The sequence below is a fragment of the Bos indicus x Bos taurus genome, chromosome 1 (assembly GCF_003369695.1).
Source record: "Bos indicus x Bos taurus breed Angus x Brahman F1 hybrid chromosome 1, Bos_hybrid_MaternalHap_v2.0, whole genome shotgun sequence".
In the NCBI taxonomy this organism is placed as follows: domain Eukaryota; kingdom Metazoa; phylum Chordata; class Mammalia; order Artiodactyla; family Bovidae; genus Bos; species Bos indicus x Bos taurus.
Window position 1 is genome coordinate 129,836,825 of NC_040076.1, and position 20,322 is coordinate 129,857,146.

Here is a 20,322-nt window from a genome sequence, read left to right on the forward strand (position 1 = left end):
ATGCAAAAGTAGGAAGTCAAGAAACACCTGGAGTAACAGGCAAATTTGGCCTTGGAATATAGAATGCAGCAGGGCAAAGGCGAATAGAGTTTTGCCAAGAGAACACACTGGTCATAGCAAACACTCTCTTCCAACAACACAAAAGAAGACTCTACTCATGGACATCACCAGATGGTCAACACCAAAATCAGATTGATTATATTCTTTGCAGCCAAAGACAGAGAAGCTCTATACAGTCAGCAAAAACAAGACCAGGAGCTGACTGTGGCTCAGATCATGAACTCGCTATTGCCAAATTCAGACTTAAATTGAAGAAAGTTAGGGAAAACCACTAGACCATTCAGATATGACCTAAATCAAATCCCTTATGATTATACAGTGGAAGTAAGAAATAGATTAAGGAACTAGATCTGATAGAGTGCCTGATGAACTATGGAATGAGGTTCATGACATCCTACAGGAGACAGGGATCAAGACCATCCCCATGGAAAAGAAATGCAGAAAAGCAAAATGGCTGTCTGGGGAGGGCTTACAAATAGCTGTGAAAAGAAGAGAAGCAAAAAGCAAAGGAGCAAAGGAAAGATATCAACATCTGAATGCAGAGTTCCAAAGAATAGCAAGGAGAGATAAGAAAGCCTTCCTCAGCGATCAATGCAAAGAAATAGAGGCAAACAACAGAATGGGAAAGACTAGAGATCTCTTCAAGAGAATTAGAGATACCAAGGGAACATTTCATGCAAAGATGGGCTCGATAAAGGACAGAAATGGTATGGACCTAACAGAAGAAGAAGATATTAAGAAGAGGTGGCAAGAATACACAGAAGAACTGTATAAAAAAGATCTTCAGAACCAAGATAGTCACAATGGTGTGATCACTGACCTAGAGCCAGACATCCTAGAATGTGAAGTCCAGTGGGCCTTAGAAAGCATCACTATGAACAAAGCTAGTGGAGGTGATGGAATTCCAGTGGAGCCATTTCCAATCCTGGAAGAATATGCTATGAAAGTGCTGCACTCAATATGCCAGCAAATTTGGAAAACTCAGCAGTGGCCACAGGACTGGAAAAGGTCAGTTTTCATTCCAATCCCAAAGAAAGGCAATGCCAGAGAATGCTCAAACTACCACACAATTGCACTCATCTCACACGCTAGTAAAGTAATGCTCAAAATTCTCCAAGCCAGGCTTCAGCAGTAAGTGAACCGTGAACTTCCAGATGTTCAAGCTGGTTTTAGAAAAGGCAGAGGAACCAGAGATCAAATTGCCAACATCCGCTGGATCATCAAAAAAGCAAGAGTTCCAGAAAAACATCTATTTCTGCTTTCTTGACTATGCCAAAGCCTTTGATTGTGTGGATCACAATCAACTGTGGAAAATTCTGAAAGAGATGGGAATACCAGACCACCAGACTTGTCTCTTGAGAAACCTATATGCAGGTCAGGAAGCAACAGTTAGAACTGGACATGAGCAACAGACTGGTTCCAAATAGGAAAAGGAGTACATCAAGGCTGTATATTGTCACCTTGCTTAGTTAACTTATATGCACAGTACATCATGAGAAATGCTGAGCTGGAAGAAACACAAGCTGGAATCAAGATTGCCGGGAGAAATATCAATAACCTCAGAGATGCAGATGATACCACCCTTATGGCAGTAAGTGAAGAGGAACTAAAAAGCCTCTTGATGAAAGTGAAAGTGGAGAGTGAAAAAGTTGGCCTAAAGCTCAACATTCAGAAAACGAAGATCATGGCATCTGGTCCCATTACTTCATGGGAAATAGATGGGGAAACAGTGGCAGTGTCACACTTTATTTTTGGGGGTTCCAAAATCACTACAGATGGTGATTGCAACCATGAAATTAAAAGATGCTTCCTCCTTGGAAGGAAAGTTATGACCAACCTAGATAGCATATTAAAAAACAGAGACATTACTTTGCCAAAAAAGGGTCCATCTAGTCAAGGCTATGGTTTTTCCTGTGGTCATGTATGGATGTGAGAGTTGGACTGTGAAGAAAGCTGAGCGCCGAAGAATTGATGCTTTTGAAGTGTGGTGTTGGAGAAGACTCCTGAGAGTCCCATGGACTGCAAGGAGATCCGACCAGTCCATTCTAAAGGAGATCAGTCCTGGGTGTTCTTTGGAAGGAATGATGCTAAAGCTGAAACTCCAGTCCTTTGGCCACCTCATGCGAAGAGTTGACTCACTGGGAAAGACTCTGATGCTAGGAGGGATTGGGGGCAGGAGGAAAAGGGGACGACAGAGGATGAGATGGCTGGATGGTATCGCAGACTCGATGGACGTGAGTTTGAGTGAACTCCGGGGGTTGGTGATGGACAGGGAGCCTGGCGTGCTGTGATTCATGAGGTCACATAGAGTCGGACATGACTGAGCGACTGCACTGAACTGAACTGATCTGAACTGAAATTTGATTTCAGTCATTCCTCCTAGAAATCCTGATTCCTTTTGTTTGTCAAAAGTATTTAGATTCCAAATTCTGGGCACTCAGTATTCTCATTGTCCTTGCCATGCAATTGCATTAGGTCGTTTCATGAAACAAAGCTAGGTAGTATGTGTTCGGCTGCATATTTGAGCGTCCCTGGTGACTCAGTGGTGAAGAACTCACTTGCCAATATAGGAGATGGAAGTTTGATTCCTGGGTCAGGAAGATACCCTGGGGAACTAAATGACAGTCCACTCTAGTATTCTTGCCTGGGAAATCCAGTGGACAAAGAAGCCTGATTGGCTACACTCCATTTGGTCGCAGAAGAATCAGACATGACTTAGTGACTAAGCGACAACAAAAAGCACCGAGACATGGTTTTTTTGCTTTATCTATCTACTGAAAACCGAGAGTTCTTATCACTGCCTCTTATTTGGATTCACTACCACAGGATTTCTTTTTAGTCTGTGCCTTAATATATTTTAATTTACCTTTTCTGACAGTGAGTAATCTTGATTCCTATCAACCTTAACATACTTATTTGCTCAATCTCTGTTTGTAATTAATCTCCCAGTCATTTAACTGTCTTGTCACTCTCTATCCCACCAGCCATGACTGCATGGGCTGTCTCATCCTCAGCTGTGTGTTTGTCAGGTCCCCAGTCTGGCCATTGCATAGTTAATTCTGTCCTTTAATAGCATATTGCTAACATGTTTTGAGTTTCTAGCCTCTCTGAATATGACAGATGAATTTTCCAGGCCCCTGACCCCTTAGCTCCAGTGAGCAAGGGGAAAGAGCCATAGTCTTTTTTTATATGCTCATGGCAGGATACATATGATGTGTTTTATTTTGGTCAATAATTCATAATATGTATATGAGTTGAAAAATATAAACATAAAAACTAAGAGAATATGGTTGTTAATTTTCATTTTTTTCCCATCATAACTTAAATTCAAGCATCTTAACATGAGTATAAGTTCTTCAATTGCACTGCAATATAATTTTTCATTGCTGATTGTTTTGTAAAAGAATGTAATGTTCTTAGTTTTTTTGCTTACTGCAACATTTCTGGTAGTTGTTTGTTTTTACCTTGGGCTTATTCAGTACTGTGCTTTTCATTCACAGTGAATTTACACAGCTAAACATTCACAGTGAAATTACACAGCTAACTCATTGCTCTTCCTTCTTCCTTTACTACTGTGTCTTCAGGATATTTACTTGTAGCAGGTCTGTAAAGTCTTATTTTGATCCATGAGATTATAGTAGGTCTGCTAGCTTTTTTCACTATTTAATTCAACAGCAGTCTGCCTTTCTCTCACATGAACAATTTATATTCTTCGTTGTTTGCAATATCAGCTTTCACTTTTATATGTAAGTGTAGGAGTTTCATTTTCAAATTCTGATTATTTATCATGATCATTTTTCAAAGAAACTCAGTCACTTTCATGAAATAAAGCATACCTTTTTTAGATTGAGGCTCTGAATATAACCCACTGTAATTCATACATGGGAGGAGATAGAGAGTTTGTGTATGTATGGATACATGTGTATAAAAAGAGGTTATTTTTGCTAAGAGCAGTTTTAGACTAGAAACAGATTTAGGAGGACTGAACAGAGATTTTCCATATATCTCTGCCCCTTCACATATCACATATATAGGCCTCCTCTTTATCAGCATCACTCATCAGAATGGTACATTATTACTAGGGAAGAATCTACGTTAATATATCATTATCACTCAACAGCCATAGTTTGCCTTAGATTTCCTTCCTGCTGTTGTGTATTCTGTGGGTTTGGACAAATGTATAATGACATATAGGAGTTCCAAGGTAGTGCAGTCATAAACAAAACACCTGCCAATGCAAGAGACGCAGGAGACGTGGGTTGCATCCCTGGGACAGGAAGATTCCCTGGAGGAGGAATTGGCAACCCAATCCAGTATTCTTGCCTAGAAAATTCCGTGGACAGAGCCTGGTGGCTACAATCTATGTGGTATCAGAGTCAGACACACTGAGCATGCATGCACACATGCATAATGACATATCTATCCCTGGCAACCACTGATCTTTTTAATGTCTCCATAGTTTTGCTTTTTTTCAGAATGTTGTAGTTGGAGCCATTTCACATATAGCCTTTTCCGATTGTCTTCTGTTAGTCATATGCATTTAAGGTTTCTCTGTGTCTTTTTTGTGACATGATAGCTAAATTCTTTCAGTGCTAAATAGTTTTCCTTTCTGTGTATTCCAGTTTATCCATTCAGTTACCCATTCACCTATTGAAAAACATCTTGGTTGCTTCCAAAGTTTTGGCAACTTTAAATAAAGCTGCTATAAACATCCATGTGCAGGTTTTTGTGTGGACATAAGCTTTTGATTCCTTTTGGTAAATATAAATAACCAAGGAGCGTGATACTGGATTGCTAAGAGTGTTTAGTTTTGTAGGAAATTGCCAAACTGTCTTCCTAAGTGATTGTAGTATTTTGCATTCCCATCAGCATTGAATAAGAGTAGCTCCACATCCTTAGCAGCTTTTGATATGGTCAGTGTTTTGGATTTGGGCCATTCTAATAGGAGAAGGCGAAGGCAACCCACTCCAATACTCTTGCCTGGAAAATCGCATGGACGGAGGAGCCTGGTAGGCTGCAGTCCATGAGGTCACTAAGAGTCGGACACGACTGAGCGACTTCACTTTCAATTTTCACTTTCATGCATTGGAGAAGGAAATGGCAGCCCACTCCAGTGTTCTTGCCTGAAGAATCTCAGGGATGGGGGAGCCTGGTGGGCTGCCATCTATGGGGTCCCACAGAGTCAGACACGACTGAAGTGACTTAGCAGTAGCAGTAGCAATAGGTATGTAGTCATATTTCATTTTTGCTTTAATTTTCATTTCCATGTTGACATGTGATGTTAAACATCTTTTCATATATCAGTTCAGTTCAGTCTCTCAGTTGTGTCTGACTCTTCGTGACCCCATGGACTGCAGCACACCGGGCTTCCTGGTCCATCTTCAACACCTGGAGCTTGCTCAAACTGATATCTATAGAGTCGTTGATGCCATCCAACCATTCTCTGTCGTCCCCTTCTCCTCCTGCCTTCAATCTTTCCTAGCATCAGGGTCTTTGCCAGTTCGTCAGTTCTTTGCATCAGGTGGCCAAAGTACTGGAGTTTCAGCTTCAGCATCAGTCCTTCCAATAAATATTCAGAACTGATTTCCTTATATATATGTATATATTTTACCATCTGCATTTATTATTTGATGAGGTATCTGTTCAGGTCTTTGATCTGTATTCTTGTCTATTGTTTGTTTTCTTGCTGTTGAGTTTTAAGAGTTCTTTGTATACTTTGGATACCAGTCCTTTATTTTAAGATATGTGCACATATTTTCCCCCAGTCTGTGGATTGTGTTTTCATTCCATTGACAGCTTCTTTTGGAGAGCAGATAATTTAAAATTTCATGGAAATTTAGCTTATCAATTCTTTTGAGTGATGGATCATGCATTTGGTGTTATATGTTTAAAGTTATCACCAAACCCAAGGTCATTTAGATTTTCTCCTGTTTTCTTCTAGGAGTTTTATAGTTTTGCATTTCACATTTATTTTTACCTAAGTCATGTTGACCCTAAGGGTCATGTTGACCTTAACCTTGTTCTTTCTTCTTTGATAACGTGTTGACTCTTCTGAGTCTTTTGCCTTTCCATATAAACTTTAGAATCAGTTTTTTGATAGCCACATAATAGCTTACTGAGATTTTAATTGGGTTTGAATTGAATCTATTGATATTAAGTTGAGGAAAACTGACAGTATTGAGTCTTCTTATCCATGAACATAGAATATAACTCCATTTATTTAATTCTTTGATAGCTTTCATCAGAGTTCTGTAGTTTTCTGTATATAGATCTTGTATTTAATTTGTTGACTTTATACCTGTTGACTTATTTTGGGGTAATAATGTAAATGGTATTGTGTTGTTTAATTTCAAATTCCACTTGTGTATTGCTAATACATAAGAAGATGATTTACTTTTATGTATTAACCTTGTATCCCACACTTGGTGTAATTGCTTATTGGTTCCAATGGTGGTTTGGTTGACTGTTTCAGATTTTCTGTATGGGCAATTATGTTATCCTAATTCTTTTTAACATATACATATACTATTTTGAATCTCAGTACTTTAGAAAGTTAGTAGTTTGATTTATTCAGTTTAATGTTGATATGAAATCCCAGCTAAAGTAATTTCGAGTACCAAATAGCATAGTAATAGAATATATTAATAACTCCTTACACAGTTTTATCAGATAGTTCTGTAGATTTTTTGAGGGGGTGGGGTAACGGAGATACATTTTTGCCTAAATTTTATAGTTTTTCTTTATATTTGGGAAATTTTGTATCTCTTTCTTTCATGTTAGTCTTAATTCAGAGTCTGGATTGAATAAACAGTGTGGTCCATTTTCTTTATTTTAATATATTCTTAAAAGGATTAGGAAAGAAAATGGGATAACTGATTTTTTTTTAATGTTTGATTTTAGCCAAGATTCAATTCTTAATCTAAATGGTTTAGTGCCTCAGAGCTAAGAAGGCACCCATTACTTTTTTCTAAAAAAACTTCATATATTTGGTTCATCTTTGATTTTGTTTTTTTTTTTTATAGCAATTAAAAATTTCAAAAGATGAGAAACTCAGTTCAAATATGACTTCTTTTTAATCCAAATTGCAATTCTGCCACCTAGTGTTTGTACATGGACTTTAAAAGAGGATTCTTTTTAATTCTTTCTTTTAAAAAACTAAAAATAATTTTTCCTTCATCTTTAGTTTACAAATTTAATACTCAGCTTAATAAAACTTTTAAAGGAAGCTCCAAGTTTTTAATGAATTAGATTGTTAGTATCTCACATTTTAAAGTTCATTAATTATTTAAAAAATTCCTGGTATAATTAACCCTTGAACATCACGGGTTTGAGCTGTGCACATCAAGTGAATTTTTTTTAATATACACATTCTACAGTACCACATTATTCGTGGTTTGGTTAAATGCACGGATTTAGGGATTTTCTACTGCTTGGGAGTTGGTGCCCCTAACCCCTGTGTTCAAGGTTTCAGTTCAGTTCAGTCGCTCAGTCGTGTCCGACTCTTTGCGATGTTTACACGATTTAGTTTTCTAACGAGTAATTTTGCTCTCTTAGAGTCGAGGTGGAAAGAAGTTTCTTGCTGTACTGAAAGAAATCTTGGACAGGGATCCTTTGTCTCAACTGTGTGAGAATGAAATGGATCTTATTTGGACTTTGCGACAAGACTGCAGAGAGAATTTCCCACACGCGTTGCCGAAATTGCTGCTGTCGATCAAGTGGAATAAACTTGAGGATGTTGCTCAGGTAACAAGAGATCATTTTTGTAACTCCATTTGGTGGTTATATTACTTTATTGATTTCATGTAAATTGTCCTTTCCTACAAAGGTATGTTTCTATAGGTTGTATAATTTTCTGTAGAAGTTTACAGGTTTTAAACTCTTAGACCTTCTGATCTAAATGGTAGTCCAGAAAGTTTTAAGATTTCAAAATCCCAAATTCTGAATAGGTTTTCTATGTCCTTTACTAAAGATAATTAAAACTTAGGTCTTGGAATAATCATCCATAATTTCTACCAGCATATGGTAGATCCTGGGTTACTTTTACCAGCTTTATCAATGAACTTGTAGGTTTTCATCTTAAGACCCTTTGCAATGAATGTCTAAAATGCATATGTATTGTTTGAAATTAACCTCTATTTTTAGAAGTTAACATTTTATATCATAAATGATATAAAACATCACTTTTATTATTTATTTAAAGTTGGGCAGTGTTGATGACATTTGCCTTTATGCAGTATAGAGAAAAGGGGAAAAAAATTCGGGTACAGAAGAAGCCACCAAATTTTAGCTACTTGATTTTGTTTTTAAGAACGTATGAAAAAACAGTGGCATTACGAAATTCATTTGGTTATCAATGTTCTCCAGAAAATTTCTTGAAATGATTTTTTAATCAGAATGAATACATTTGGTATATTAAGAGAACTGCATTTATTCACCTTACTTACTTAAATTCAGTTGGTCTTTAAAATTTTTTCTTGTTTTGTTAAATCTATAATGAGTTAAATTTAGTTGAGAAATACATATTTCTTTTAATCTTGTATTTTTAAAATCTTTACTTTATTGTTTTATTTCTCAAATTAAGTTTAGAAAGGATTTCTTTTGAGTTTATTCCTAGTGTCTAACAGTTTTTTTTGGAATCATGTTACAAAATTATATGATGTGCCTTATTTGAACTGTTTATACAGTTAGGCCACATGACCATTACTTACTTTGAAAAGGGGCTATTTTTGTCAGGATATCTTTTTTTTAAAGCTAGATTTTAATTATTCCGATATAGTTGTCATCTAACCAGTTATTTCTTTAAATTCAAGGTTAGTTTTCTGTGAACGCCCATAATGGTTGAATGTAAGATATAAGAATTTTTTAGTTGGCACATTTGCCTACTTCTCATGAATGGCATTCATTTCTAAGTGCCTAGCCAAGAAATGCATCATTTTATTATTTTGTATAGATTAGAATAGAAAAAAAATTCTTACTATACTCTAAGTTATCTGAAAAAGAGGTTTTGTATTTTATCTGTAAGAAAATAGAGTAAGAGAGTCCAAGCTTAGTATTTTTTTATTTGAAACCCAGGGACACAGATTTTTATACTGAAGAGTTTAGTATACTTGTCTCATTTCCATGAGTGAATCTGAAATTTGTTGTTTTCAGATACAAGTTAATTTCCTCCATTGTGTAGAAAAAGTCAGTAGTGTAACTGGATACTCTAATAGAAAAACCTAAACATGTATAAGCAAGTACAGGAAGACATGAATTTCATGATCCTAAGCCACCCTTTTAGTAGTCTAGAAAGGAAGAGCAACAGAATAAAAAATAGTGTGTTTTGGCACCTCCCCAGTCCTATACCATTGCCAGTTACACTGAACTGGTAGAAGAGAATATAAACCATATTTTCAATAAATTGATTACTAAACTTCCCTAGTGTTCAAGTGGTTAAGAATCCACCTGATGATGTAGGGGACATGGGTTTGATACCTGGGCCGGCAAGATTCGACATGCCATGGGTCAGCTGAGCCCATTCATAGCTACTGAGCCTGTGCTCTCTAGTGCCTGCGAGTCGTTAAGTACTGAAGCTCACATGCCCTAGAGCCCATGCCCTACAACTAGAGAGTAGCCCCTGCTCGCCGAAACTAGAGAAAGTACTTGTGCAGCAACTAAGACCCAGTGCAGTCAAAAATAAATAAGTGAATAAATAAAAATTTTTTAAAAATTGACTGCCTAAGACAAGTAGAGAGTCAGAACCTGGTGCAAATTTGTACTGTGATTCTGAAGGTATAAGCCATGGGTGAAAATTCTATAAAAGATTAGCCTCCCATTAATCCACAGGAAAGTATTCTTTTAGCATACTGCAGAAGGGATTTCAATAGCCATATAAATAGTGAAATTAATTCAGTTGTCTCTGCAGGAGATGAGCAATTAATTACATGTTAATTGCACTATTTATAGTGAAAAACAGTGAAAATAGTGACACTAATTTCACTATTTATTTGGCTAAGTCAGATTTGCCTTCCCTATTTGCTTCCATAGCTTTCATTAAACTGAAGTGATGAGTGTTTGTAATTTAATGTTTATATTTCAATTTAATAATTATAAATAACATACTAAAAGAATTACTTTTTAGTAGTAGGGCTATTTTCAATACCAGTTGAACCTCTGTTATTATATAACATTATCTATCCCAGTATTGTGTTTGTGGAGCAGTGTATTCCATGTGTTAACTGGGAATGCTAGGAGTTTTTTTAAACTATTGTGTCAGTTCCTTAGAAAACGATCCCCCTTACCTATATAAGGAGTACTGGTCCATTAGAGTTTTGGAGGACTTGTGTGATAAAACCTGGGATTAGGTAGGCGTTTCATATCATTAAACCAGTATTCCTCAATCTTTTTTCATTATTACACTCCTGAGGAGCATTTTTACATAATTTTCCCATAATAGCCCTATCCCCATGGGATTTCGATACCACAGGTAAGTGTATGTAAGTCTGCCTATGTACTGTATGCATGCACGTACTGTATACATTAAAAGAACAAGTATAAGAGGTAATCATTTTCTTCAGTAGTTTAAGAATAATTGAATCAAGATTTAAGGTAAAAGTTAAAATGTAAAAATTAACATTTCACTCTATTTGTTGAATAAGTTTGATATAATTTATTATGTAAATTGCAGAATATCACATTTCATATCCAAGTTAGTAATTTATGTAAATGTATATTAATAATAGTAATGTAATCAACCTCTAAAATTTACTCAAAAGGGTTATTTTTTCTAATGCAAAGCAATTTAAAGTTAATTTTTTATAAATTATCATTCAGTTGAGTTCATTTCAGTTGCTCAGTCGTGTCTGACTCTTTGCGACCCTATGAATCGCAACACACCAGGCCTCCCTTTCCATCACCAACTCCTAGAGTTCACTCAAACTCACGTCCATCGAGTCAGTGATGCCATCCAGCCATCTCATCCTCTGTCGTCCCCTTCTCCTCCTGCCCCCAATCCCTCCCAGCATCAGAGTCTTTTCCAGTGAGTCAACTCTTCGCTTGAGGTGGCCAAAGTACTGGAGTTTCAGCTTTAGCATCATTCCTTCCAAAGAAATCCCAGGGCTGATCTCCTTCAGAATGGACTGGTTGGATCTCCTTGCAGTCCAAGGGACTCTCAAGAGTCTTCTCCAACACCACACTTCAAAAGCATCAGTTCTTCGACACTCAGCCTTCTTCACAGTCCAACTCTCACATCCATACATGACCACAGGAAAAACCATAGCCTTGACTAGACGAACCTTTGTTGGCAAAGTAATGTCTCTGCTTTTCAATATGCTGTCTAGGTCGGTCATAACTTTCCTTCCAAGGAGTAAGCGTCTTTTAATTTCATGGCTGCAGTCACCATCTGCAGTGATTTTGGAGCCCAAAAAAATAAAGTCTGCCACTGTTTCCACTGTTTCCCCATCTATTTCCCATGAAGTGATGGGACCAGATGCCATGATCTTCGTTTTCTGAATGTTGAGCTTTAAGCCAACTTTTTCACTCTCCACTTTCACTATCATCAAGAGGCTTTTTAGTTCCTCTTCATTTTCTGCCATAAGGGTGGTGTCCTCTGCATATCTGAGGTTATTGATATTTCTCCCGGCAATCTTGATTCCAGCTTGTGTTTCTTCCAGCTCAGCGTTTCTCATGATGTACTCTGTATATAAGTTAAATAAGCAGGGTGACAGTATACACCCTTGACATAGCCCTTTTCCTATTTGGAACCAGTCTGTTGTTCCATGTCCAGTTCTAACTGTTGCTTCCTGCCCTGCATACAAATTTCTCAAGAGGCAGATCAGGTGGTCTGGTATTCCCATCCTTTCAGAATTTTCCACAGTTGATTGTGATCCACAGAGTCAAAGACTTTGGCATCGTCAAGAAAGCAGAAATCGATGTTTTTCTGGAGCTCTCCCACTTTTTCCATGATCCAGCGGATGTTGGCAATTTGATCTCTGGTTCCTCTGCCTTTTCTAAAACCAGCTTGAACATCTGGAAGTTGACAGTTCACGTATTGCTGAAGCCTGGCTTGGAGAATTTTGAGCATCACTTTACTAGCGTGTGAGATGAGTACAATTATGTGGTAGTTTGAGCATTCTCTGGCATTGCCTTTCTTTGGGATTGGAATGAAAACTGACCTTTTCCAGTCCTGTGGCTACTGCTGAGTTTTCCAAATTTGCTGGCATATTGAGTGCAGCACTTTCACAGCATCATCTTTCAGGATTTGAAAGACCTCAACTGGAATTCCATCACTTCCACTAGCTTTGTTTGTAGTGATGCTTTCTAAGACCCACTTGACTTGACATTCCAGGATGTCTGGCTCTAGGTCAGTGATCACACCATCGTGGTTATCTGGGTCGTGAAGATCTTTTTTGTACAGTTCTTCTGTGTATTCCTGCCATCTCTTCTTAATATCTTCTGCTTCTGTTAGGTCCATACCATTTCTGTCCTTTATCGAGCCCATCTTTGCATGAAATATTCCCTTAGTATCTCTGATTTTCTTGAAGAGATCTCTAGTCTTTCCCATTCTGTTGTTTTCCTCTGTTTCTTTGCATTGATCACTGAGGAAGGCTTTCTTATCTCTTCTTGCTATTCTTTGAAACTCTGCATTCAGATGCTTATATCTTTCCTTTGGTCCTTTGCTTTAACTTAAATTTTAAATTTGTTTTGTATGAGAAAATACCTTAACTACTAGTTACTCATTTAGATGTTGACTTTTTTTGGGCACTTGAGAAATTAATGAGAAGTTTTGTAATTTTCATAATTAAAACAATAAATTTAAATTATTTTTAGGTAATTGTCAAAGCCCAAGTTTCTCACAAATGCTCAAATGACAAATGACAAGGAAGACAGCAGGTTCCACAGGCCACCTCCTGCAACACGACTTTGAGGTTGAACATGCAATTGAGAGAAGCCTTCAGCCATTGCCATCTATTTGCCGTATTCTTGTATCTCTGGTCTTGCATACATTTTGTGCTTCTTCCTTGATCTTGATGTCAGTGCTGTTTAAGTAATACCTAAGAAAACCCAGCGACATAAATTAGAAATTAAGGAATAAGACTTTGTCAGATAGGGTTGAGCTGTGGACAGCCACAACTCATAATTGTCAAAAAAGTGTTTCATTCTCCTCCATAACCACTTTTCTTCCCACTTCCCTTCTGCAATAAGAATGTAAGCTATAAAGATACCAAAATCATGAAGAGGAAGGGACTGTTTCCAATATCAGCCCTTCATAAAAGGAAGTCAACTCTGATGAGTCTCACTCATTCTGTTGGGAGGCAAATGAAATCCTTTCTAGAAATTTGGGTTTTCTGGAACTTAGGTTTCCATGTCCATCTGAACCCAACCTTCATGGGTAATCCCAAGTCATCCCCCCATGGGATGCTTTCTTATCCTATGTCTTGATAATTTCTAAGTGGCATCTGTAAGTGGAAAACTGGCTGTATTTAATAAACTAGGTACTGTTTATTTCCTGTGGGTAACTTACTATGATTTAAAGGATTTAAATGTATTCTAGTCAATAAAGTTTTATAAAGTGATACATATAAACTCTGTTAAACTCTCTCAAGATAATTTTATGTTGATATATTAATGTACTTTTTCAGCTTATATTTGTAATTTGAATTTTAAGTATTTCTTTTTATTTTTTATTTTATTTTTTTAAGTATTTCTTTTAAAAAAATTTATTTTTAATTGGAGGATATTTGCTTTACAGTGTTGTGTTGATTTCTGTACAACAAGGTGAATCAGCTATAGGTATACATACATCCCTCCCTCTTTAGTCTCCCTCAAAGGCCTTTAAGTATTTCTTAGTCATTTCTCTCTCCTCCCCTTCCTCTCACCTTCTCCTCTCCTCTTGCCCTGCCTTTATTTCCTTTTTTAAAAAAAAATTTAATGGTTAATGATTGTAGAATTCATATATTCAGTGTATCATTCTACTTCTAGCTAAGTATATAATCGCTTTTTTGCCTGCTTACCTATAGAATACCTCAGCAGAGACCATCTTTTGTTAACCTATATTAGCAATAATAGATTTTTGAGGCCTTAGTAATTGCACGTATACTTCTCCTTTCTTTTGACCATCTCTTTTCCTGTGTACCGAGAAAAAACGGATAAGTGGTTCAGAAGTTATAGGAGAGAAAAGTAATCTTTTTTTTCCTTTCAACTTTTAAACAGCTTCAAGCACTGCTTCAGATTTGGCCTAAACTGCCCCCCCGGGAGGCCCTTGAGCTTCTAGATTTCAACTATCCAGATCAGTATGTGCGAGAATATGCTGTGGGCTGCCTGCAACAGATGAGGTATCTCCTGCAGGAGGCTTTTTGGGGTCAAGGAATACTTGTGGGTGAGAAGAGAAGTTGAGATCTGCTTGAATGTTCTGTAAGAAAGGAACAGGCTAGGAATGATTCCGTTCAAAGCATTTGTTCTCTTCCTCCCTATTATTCTCTCATACTCTCAAGTCTCTCCTATCCAACACACACACATACACACATACACACACGATACAGATGTTTTTCTTTTTGGCCATACCACATGGCGTATAGTATCTTAGATCCCTGACCAAGGATTAAACCCACACCCCTGCAGTGGAAACATGGTATCTTAACCACTGAACCATTAGGGAAGTCCCCTCTCTATAACAAAAAAACAATCAAAAACTGCTTCTGGTGGTCCCCAAGATCACTCTCCAGTTCCATGACTCTTGGCTAAGATTTATTATAGCAAAAGAATACAGAGCAGAATTGGCAAAGGAAAAATTCATGGGGCAGAATCCAGAGGAAACCAGAGAGATGCTTCTAAGAGTTCTTTCCAAAAGGAGTCACACTGACTACACTTAATTCCCCCAGCAACAATTCGTGACAGCATGCCTGAATACTATCTACCAGAAAGCTTGTTAGAGACTTGGTTGTAGTTTGTTTGTTCATTAGTTTGATTTTTATTAAGACCTAGTCATTTAAGTACCTCTGTTTAGCATATTCCCACATCCTAGACTCCCAGAATGAAAATGGGTGTTGGGCATAAGCAGTACTGTTTGCAGAACAGTTTAAGCAGTGACCTAGTCTTATTTGTTAGGGTGGTGAGAAGCCTTCCCTGTCTACATTCCCAGATGCCAGCCAAGGGCTAACCTTGTATGCTTACTTTTTCAAAGGATAGCAATCTCGCTTGCTATTCTATTAACTCTTTTCTGTCCACTACCCAGAACTAAGAAATATTAATTTCTTAATTTGTATTTTTAAAGTTTTTACTTTTAAGTATTTTTTAAGCAATTAACATTACAGTTAGAGTCTTCATAGTTTGCTTATTTAGTCCTGATTACTTTCACTTCTCAGAGACAACTGTTAACACAAATTTGGTGTGTATTTTCTATACATCATTTTTCTGTTTTTATCAGTTTTATATATCTATACAGTATAGGTATGAGGTAATATTGTACATTTAAAAATTACATAAATGTGTCTTGTCACATATATATTGTTTTACATAGTTTTTTTTTCCTTTATCAAACATTATGTTTTTGAGGGTAGTCTTCTCCTGTTATGTATAAATGTAGTTTATTCCTTCCACTAGTGTGTAATATTCTGTCATAGATATTTATTACATTTCTCCATTTCTCTATTGAAGAACATTTTAGATTTCTCAAAATTTCCCATTATTAACAATGCAGTGAACATGTTTGTATAGTCCCTTTAGGGTAATACATGTGTGAGAATCTGTGGGATTTATTTGATAAAATATCATTTCTGAGACAATCTCAGACAATGAGCATTTAAAATTTTTTCCATTTTCCTTCTAGCCTCAAAAGGAGGGGTTATACTGTATGGTTTGCTTTTTTTTTTTTCTTTTGGCTGTGACGCACAGCATGTGGGATCTTAGTTCTCAGACCAAGGGTCAGACCTGCACCTCCTGCATTGGCAGTCCAGAATCTTAACCATTGGACCACCAGGGAAGTCTCTGTATGATTATTTAAAAAGCAAAACTTCTCAGAAAATTAAGGATATAGTGATTTTTTTTTTCTTTTTAAAATAAATCATTTATGTTTTAAATTGTGTGATATTCAAAGCAAATTATACAAAATATTTTTTCAGGTATGTCTTTGAGACGTCTTTTTAAGTATTAGGAAAGAGGAAGCCCCTTCTATACTTCTGTCACACTATTTATAGGTTTTATAATGGGCATGGATTTTACAGTAAGCTTAAAATTGTTGTATAGATAGTTTTTAAAAATGAGGCTCCCCATTGTTCCTCAGCCTCCCTAAGTTTGCATTGGATACCTGAGGGGCAGGCTACCTGCCGCCACCTTGGAATGAGCCAATTGTTGTTTTCAAATATATTGACCCCTAGGCAGAGATTGCTGTGATCTCATGTTCCATATAGGTAATTCTAATGTGTCTTCCTCTGTTAAATTTTCTGCTTGTGAGTTTTTTTTTTTTTTTTCAGATGAATAATGTTCTAGATTTAGGTTCCACATCTGATTTAGACTACATTCTTAACCGTTTATTGTCCAAGACTAGTCACCAAGTAGAGGACTTGAGATAACATATCTTAGCCTGACTACAGGAATTGCCTCTAATGAGACTGTTTACATGTGAATGGTTTGGAGATAGATACAAAATAGAGAGCCACAATCTTAATTAATTCAGCTCATTTAATTATAGTGTTTTGTTAATTCCTTGAGTCCTTCCAACTTATAAATGTACTCTTTATTCTTCAAAGTATTTGAAAATTTTAATTGTTCGTTCATTATCTGGGATCAAAAATTACTTAACCCTTTGATAGGAAAGGAAAATTAAGTTGCTGAAGTACTGATGGAATTTGTATTTAAAAAAACTGATTGAGTGAGTATGTAAACTTCTTCAGCATGATCAGAAAACTATTTTTATTATAACTCTGGGCTGATTGTAAATACAGTCATCATTTGTGTCAACCTCGTTAACTTACTGAAAGTGCCCCATATAGCTGTTCTTTGCTCCTTTTCATATACTCTTCTGTCCACCGAAATCCTCAGCTTATTTTGTGTTATTATAGTCATGAAAGTGAATATAAGCATGCAACAGGCTTGACCCAAAAGAACCACTGTTTCAAAGTTAGTATTTGAAGTTTTATAAGTAAGAGGGGTCTTTTTCCAGCTCTGATTGTTGAGTGACTTACTCTGTGTTTTGTTTCTTTCAGTGATGAAGAACTCTCTCAATATCTTTTACAGTTGGTGCAAGTTTTAAAATATGAGCCTTTTCTTGATTGTGCCTTGTCTAGGTTCTTACTAGAAAGAGCACTTGCTAATCGGAGGATAGGGCAGTTTTTATTTTGGCACCTCAGGTAAGTCTTTTATATTTCAAATTGAGTCCACTATATGCTTTTGTGAGTATTAATCAACATAATATAGGACGTTTAGCAGAACAGTCCAGCTGCTTTGTTTCTGAGTCATCCATAACATTTATGCTTTCCTGGTGTCTTCTCCTATTTCTCAATACCCAGATTCTCAATTTTCATGATTTGGCAATGTAACTCAGATAAATAAGTGTCCCTCTATGCCTCCTTGATTTTTAACTATAATTAATAACTTTTCATCATAGTAATTTTTATTACTACTACTGATGGTTATAAGTATTGCTGTTTTCCAGTAAAGTATACTTACTGTGTTGACATATTTGGATTAAGAAATAGACTTACTTATTCCTACAAAAGGTTGTGGATAGTTGTATCATCATTGCTACTATTGCGTAAGTAAAGATTTTAGGAATTCCCTGGTGGCTCAGAGGTAAAGAATCCACCTGCCAACGAAAGAGACACAGGTTCAGTCCCTGATAGAAGAAGATCCGACACACCGTGGAGCAACTAAACCCGTACACTATAGTTATTGAGCCTGTGCTGTAGAGCCTGGGAGTAGCAGCTACTGAAGTGCGTGTGCCCTAGAACTTGAGGTCTGAAACAAAGGAAGCCACCACAATGAGAAACCAATGCACCACAACTGGAGAAAAGCCCATCCAGCAACATAGACCCAAGGCAGCCAAAAAATAAATAAAATTATGTATGTATACACACACACACACACACACACACACACACACACAAAAGATTTTAGGTTTTCCTATATCAGCAACTTTATTTTTAGCTTCTTTATTGACAAGGTCATTTTCAGAAATATATCAGTGTTAGTAAACCAGTTTATATGGGAGTAAAATTGAGAAAGAGAGCTAAAGATCTTTTGTTTCCTAGGAAAATTGTCAGTTCTTTGTTTCTGACTCTACTCAGACATTTGTGATTTTTTTCCACCTGGGCTTCGTGTTTTTGAAGCTAATCAGTAACAGAAAGATAACTTTTCTCCTCTTTGGCTTAGCTTCTTAAAGAAAATAAGCTGTATAGTATTTTGATGTAATTTTAGGGATTATAGTTATGAATCTTGATTTCTTTATTATTAACATTTTAACTTACCTTCTTTCTCATCTAGTTCAATCTTCTTATTTTTAAATCCTCAAATGAATAACAGAGTAAGCTATTCCTTCCTTTCAAATGTGTTTACCATTCTTTAAATGAGAAAAAATATCAAATAGAAGTCAATTGAGAGATTTGTTAATTGTGTGATATGAGTCAGATCTATTTCATCTTCAGTTCAGTTCAGTTCAATCGCTCAGTTGTGTCCGACTCTTTGCAACCCCATGTATCGCAGCACGCCAGGCCTCCCTGTCCATCACCAACTCCCAGAGTTCACTCGGACTCACGTCCATCGAGTCGGTGATGCCATCCAGCCATCTCATCCTCTGTCGTCCCCTTTTCCTTCTGCCCCCAATCCCTCCCAGCATCAGAGTCTTTTCCAATGAGTCAACTCTTCGCATGAGGTGGCCAAAGTACTGAGTTTCAGCTTCAGCATCATTCCTTCCAAAGAAATCCCAGGACTGATCTCCTTTAGAATGGACTGGTTGGATCTCCTTGCAGTCCATGGGACTCCTTGCAGTCCATGAGACTCTTAGGAGTCTTCTCCAACACCACACTTCGAAAGCATCAATTCTTCAGCGCTCAGCTTTCTTCACCATCCAACTCTCACATCCATACATGACTACTGGAAAAACCATAGCCTTGACTAGATGGACCTTTTTTGGCAAAGTTATGTCTCTGCTTTTTAATATGCTATGTAGGCGGGTCATAGCTTTCCTTCCAAGGACTAAGTGTCTTTTAATTTCATGGCTGCAATCACCATCATCTTAATTGTCTATAAATTGGTAATATTATCATTTCACTCCAAAAAACAAGATGTAAAAACTTCAGATTTCATGGAATAAACCATTAACTAATGTTAATATCACATTTCTTTTCAAACTACAGTGTTTAAAGAATTAAAAGTTTAGCATCCAACCAGTGACTGTATATGTGATATGATCTTCCTTTCTTTGATAAGCATCATCAGTTAATTTCATTAAAAAGTATTTTCATTTGGGGACCTGAAGTATTTGATAAATCTTTACTGTTACCTTTTTGCAGATCTGAAGTACACATTCCTGCTGTTTCAGTACAATTTGGTGTTATCCTTGAAGCGTACTGCCGGGGAAGCGTAGGTCACATGAAGGCGCTTTCTAAGCAGGTATCAGCTTGCTTTAATCTTCATGTTCACTTTGCCACATGATATATGATAAATTGTGTCATATGCTATTTCTCCCATCACATTGTTTCATAAGAGATTTCCATATCTAAATTCAATTAATACATTTTTTAATAAACAATGTAAGCTTAGAAATTAAGTTTTGGCAAATTTAGCAGAATGTTATAGAATGCTATTTGAAAAATTAGGATTCCTCATAGTATTAGTACCATGACTTAACTTTTAGTAGCAAATACCTATTTAGACATGCTTAACAATGGGTTTGATGGTAACTGTTGTGAAATCTTTAGACTCTGTTTTTTCATACCACTGAGATACTCTTTCCAATAAGAATAGTGTATATGATTCATATGCTCTGTCATTTGTTTTAGATTGACATATTTTGACACCTTAGTTCGTAGGTGTTATAACTTCTAGAATTCAATATACTCAAGCTGCTTTTTCAAACTGTGTATACATGCCTGAAACTGTGATATTTCAGGCATGAAATATCTCTCATATTCTGTCATTTTCTTCCTAGGTCTTCATTTTCTAATCATTGCAGATAATGAGGTATTAGTCATTTTTAATAGATCAGATATTAAATGCTTACTATATGCCAGGAACCAAAATAAGTGTTTTAAGTATGCTATTTTACTCTCCTAATAATGTGCCACAGTA

At 36.5% G+C, this 20,322-nt stretch overlaps 1 protein-coding gene across 1 annotated transcript in view; it reads left to right on the forward strand.

The window, feature by feature from the left end:
• Nucleotides 1-20,322, forward strand: part of PIK3CB (phosphatidylinositol-4,5-bisphosphate 3-kinase catalytic subunit beta) — a 179,232-nt gene that overhangs the window by 123,343 nt on the left and 35,567 nt on the right. The window contains exons 13-16 of the mRNA XM_027544963.1: nucleotides 7,615-7,803; nucleotides 14,251-14,372; nucleotides 17,241-17,384; nucleotides 19,545-19,644. Of these exons, the coding sequence (XP_027400764.1) occupies nucleotides 7,615-7,803; nucleotides 14,251-14,372; nucleotides 17,241-17,384; nucleotides 19,545-19,644 (555 nt within the window). The remainder of the gene's footprint in view (nucleotides 1-7,614; nucleotides 7,804-14,250; nucleotides 14,373-17,240; nucleotides 17,385-19,544; nucleotides 19,645-20,322) is intronic.